The 4,260-nt window shown below is 41.7% G+C and overlaps 1 protein-coding gene across 1 annotated transcript in view; it reads right to left on the minus strand.

Moving 5' to 3' along the window:
- LOC102210152 (SPARC-related modular calcium-binding protein 1-like) overlaps positions 1-4,260 on the minus strand; it is a 22,506-nt gene extending 18,246 nt beyond the window's left edge. Inside the window, exon 1 of the mRNA XM_005737512.1 lies at positions 3,835-4,260. Within this exon, the coding sequence (XP_005737569.1) occupies positions 3,835-3,915 (81 nt within the window). The 5' untranslated portion in view covers positions 3,916-4,260. The remainder of the gene's footprint in view (positions 1-3,834) is intronic.

Raw genomic sequence — 4,260 nt, forward strand, 5'->3', positions numbered from 1 at the left:
ACGTAAACATGGACAGAGATTGACCAGTCGACAAAAAACACATCTAAAAATTGAGGAACAATTTCAAAACATTGCTTCCCAATGTAAAACTATGAAGGCTTGAATGTTTATCATCTGCAGTGCACCTCTCCATCCACACATGCAGGGTAGCGCTCTGCCATGCAAAGAAGCCGTACGTGCACATGATCCAGAAACACTGCTGGGCCAAAGCTCATTTCAAATGGACTCAGGCAAAGTGGAAAACTGTTCAGAATAATCAAACAGGTTTTTGTTTTCTTTTGAAACATGGACACCGTGTCCTCTGGCCTAAAGAGAAGAGGGATCATGTGGCTCGTTATCAGTGCTCGGTTTAAAAGGCATGCATGGAATTGGCAGTTTGCACATCTGGAAAGAGGCCATCAGTGCCAATCTGTTTTTTATTTCACTCCTGAAAACGAAGCCGTTTGTTGTTTTTAATCTCTCTCTGCACTTCTTCTCTATCTCCACTTTCAACCAGTTGAAATAGAAAAGTGCTTCTCACTGGAGATCTCCTGAGGTTCTCTCTCCAATACTGGTGTATTAAATGACTGGTGTGTGAGTCTATATAAGTAAAACTGAATTGTACTGAGCTGAATAGGAATACCAGTAGTCAGAAACATTGAAATGGTATTTTCAGGTAAACTTCCAGCTGGCCTCTTGCATTATTTCTTTATTCCAAATAGTAGTTTTTAGAACGTAACACTGTTGCTCTGTTTTTTACCCCCCATGTTAGCACTGAAGTATTTCTATTCAGAGTGCCTCTGGCAGTGTGCAGTGACTTTAGTCAGCGTGCCATATTTCATGTTCTATAATATTTATACACGCACTCACAGTGTATAGCTGATGTTTGTCTAGCACACTGTAAAATATATGGCAGGATTACTGGGGCTGTTTTTCATTCTCTCTCTCTCACACACACACCTGTCTATCTCCCATGAGTAGCAGCTTAAATATTTGCCTGGCAGCGCAGTGCAGTGTGTGTGTGTGTGTGTGTGTGTGTGTGTGTGGTGTGGTGTGTTGTGTTGTGGTCCTGCTGGCTGGTCCTACCCTCCTGCTCTCCAGGGAGCTCTCACAAACCCTGGACAACTACTAAATCAACCCGATTAATGAATGTCTTTGTGCTGAATATAAACATCGTGTGGGCCAGAATAAAGAGAATAATACAAACGCTCCTCTGAGGCCGTGTCACGACTGCTCGCTTTGACTAAAGCGATTATGAAGATGATAAAACCAGACAGTTTAGACCCACTGTGGCATTGCTGTGAGTGGCCAGTCCCTGAACAGTAATACTCAATTACACAGATAAAACACTTTTTAACATTTAGCAGCTGCAAGAGTTTTTTTCTTACCCACACTAAAAGCACTGTTGCCGCTGCAGCTCCGTTTGTGTTTTTTTAACTTGGTCCTCCTGGAAGATTTAAGCTTGGGTAGAATTTTGGTGTAAAGGGGTCGACTTTGGTTTACTTTTCTTTGAGAAAACTAACCTTTACACTTTAGAGGAATGATACTCTTTCACAAAAGCAGCTAATTTGTGAGTACACATGCAGATATTTTCTGTTAAAGTCCAACAAATCAAACTAAATCTTACGGTTGTTGGTATCTGCATGAAACATACAAATGTGAATAAAACTCAAGGCTAGTAGTTCAAAAGCAATAAAACTAAAGTCTTTAATACTATTGTTCCACCCAAGACCTGCAATTTTCCAAGAAGCTCGCCAACAACTTTTATGGAATATAGTCAATCCTCTTTCATATCAAATGTAATGGCCTATTAAATGCCTCATAAATGCACGTTTTTAAAAATGGCTTGTACCTATTACCTTGATAAACTTTTGACTTTAAAGGTTTTTAGGCCAGAGTCCGGGTTAGATACTGAGTAACTACCTTACAAACATATCTGAAATAATGGCTGTTTTTCCACCTGATGATGAATTAATTTCACAGACCTTTCACAAAAGGAACAAACATGAACAAGAATCATCCAAAAAAGAGAAAACATCCAGTGATGCACTTTTTTGAAGACAGACGTTTGAGGAGAATGATCAGAGCGCTCTGAGCTGATAGGAAGCTCAGATCAACAGTAACTCAAAGTCACCCAGTTGTTACAATCAAGGTGTGCAGAAGAGCTGCTCTGAAGACTCAGTACATCGGACCTTAAAGCAGCAGACGTCACTCCTGCCAGCTAAGAGCAGAAAACTCTCCAGAAGAACAGAAGACTGGAAAATGTCATCTGATCTGTTGGGTCTCAATTTCTACTGCAACATTCAGATGGTAGGGTCAACAATAAACAAAAGGAAAGCTGCTTCATATCAATAGTTCAGGCTGGTGGCAAAGGTGTAATGGTGTGGGGGATGTTTTCACGGCACACTTCAGGGTCCTTAATACTACCTGAGTGTTGCTGCTGACCATTTCCATCCATTTACGACCAGATAAAATCTTCTGACAGCTACTTAAGGATAACACACCATGCCATAAAACACAGGTTTCTTGAACATGACAACAAGCTCACTGTGCCATGTCAATATGGACCAAACCCAGTACTAGCCTGGTGTAACTAATAAAGTGTGCATCATGGACATGATCTGCTGTCCTGCCCTCCTTCAAAATTACTTTATTTATACCCGTAGGCAAATTTTCTTTACAGAAATATGATAGCATTTGGCATCCCTTCACTAACACACAGGCCTATTTAAACCTGATAGACACATATTTGGTAAGTATAAAAGATAAAAGAAACTTTTTCTTTAATTTAAAAAGAAAAATTCACCCCATAGAAGATGGGAACCATTATTCAGAATTGATAAAGCCATCTGTCGTACCTGTTTAGAGTACAGGGAGGCTAAACAGGGCTGTGACTCGCCTATCAGACGACTGGAGCATCTCACTATCCGATTCAGGTCTGACCGAACCATGCCACCAAGCAAAAAGATAAAGCAGACTGAATATAAGAACGATAAAAGAAAATTCAAATTGTTCAGTCAGTGTGAAAATGATCGAGTTTCCTGAGGCTGTAAAGGCGCAGCGACCTTTTTGCTGACCGATTTGCAATTCTCATGAAAATTGAGTATGTCATTGATTATGGTTGAAAGATATTTATATGACTGCACTTGATCTGTTTTCTGTCCTTTGCATTCACCTGTGAGGAGCTGATAATTCTGTCTAATATAAGGTTACTTTGTGAGTCTTGTAAGGTGGAAGTGATCTGCTTAAATGTGCATCAATTATAAATTTATACATTTTCCTCTTGAGATCCTATTTAAAAGCTGCAGGATCTGACTGTATCATAACATCACATGAAATCCTGCTGTGCGGTTAGTTTTGTTCACTTTTCATCTTTAACGTGTGTTGTTTATGTGATACAACTCACTTTGGTAGCTCTTAGACAGACATAACGTTACTGCAGTTTTAGTTTATTTTTCTCAAAAATACTCAAAATAAAAAATACTCTCAAAAAATACACCTTTAGATTTTGTTTCTGTTTACGGGAAACTGTTTTTGTCCAAATGTGTACAAGTTTAAAAAAATTAAGTAAACTAACCCACTTATTCTAAACTAGGTTACAGTTACTAGTTTGAGGATCGAAGACAAGACAGACACGAATGTACAGGAAAGTCTAAGCAGAACAGAACAACACATTATTATAACTGTGGTCAGGTCCATTAGTCCAGTAACGCATTAACCGCTGTGTCCAATCAGGAACGTTAGCGTGACCCGTGAACGCGCTTAGATAAAGCGAAACCTTATTTTTCCAGACATGTTTGCGCCTGCACCGCTGCTGTTACAGAACTGCCAGAGAAATGAGAGTTCCGGTCTTACCGCCGTCTTGTCGGTCTGAACCGACTCCGAGAGCAAGAAGAGGAGCAGCGCGCGGCAGGTGAAGGTGAGCGCGAGCATCATTGCTGCCACGGAGGAGCACACGCGGAGCGGCCGCGCGCCGCTGGCTCTCTGGTGTGCTGAGGTTTCAGAGCTGAGGCCGGCCACAGTTTGAGCGCGCTGGCGTGATCGAGGAGGAAGAGAAGAGGCACGTCGGGACTCAGGAGCCGCTCCTTCCGACCTGCTCACGTCCTCATGCTGCTGCGAAGTGGTCGCGAGCTCCTCCGAGGAGTGTGGCTCAGCACGCGCACATGAGACCCTCTGCTTCCCAAAGTGTACTGCCCATTTCCGCTCTCCTCGTGCCAAAAACGCTAACGCAATCCAAAGGGTGAAGCACAAAGCTCTCAAACTTACACGCTTGTAAATCCA

The sequence above is a fragment of the Pundamilia nyererei genome, unplaced genomic scaffold (assembly GCF_000239375.1).
Source record: "Pundamilia nyererei isolate P.nyererei 1_Seehausen unplaced genomic scaffold, PunNye1.0 scaffold00076, whole genome shotgun sequence".
Taxonomy (NCBI): Eukaryota; Metazoa; Chordata; class Actinopteri; order Cichliformes; family Cichlidae; genus Pundamilia; species Pundamilia nyererei.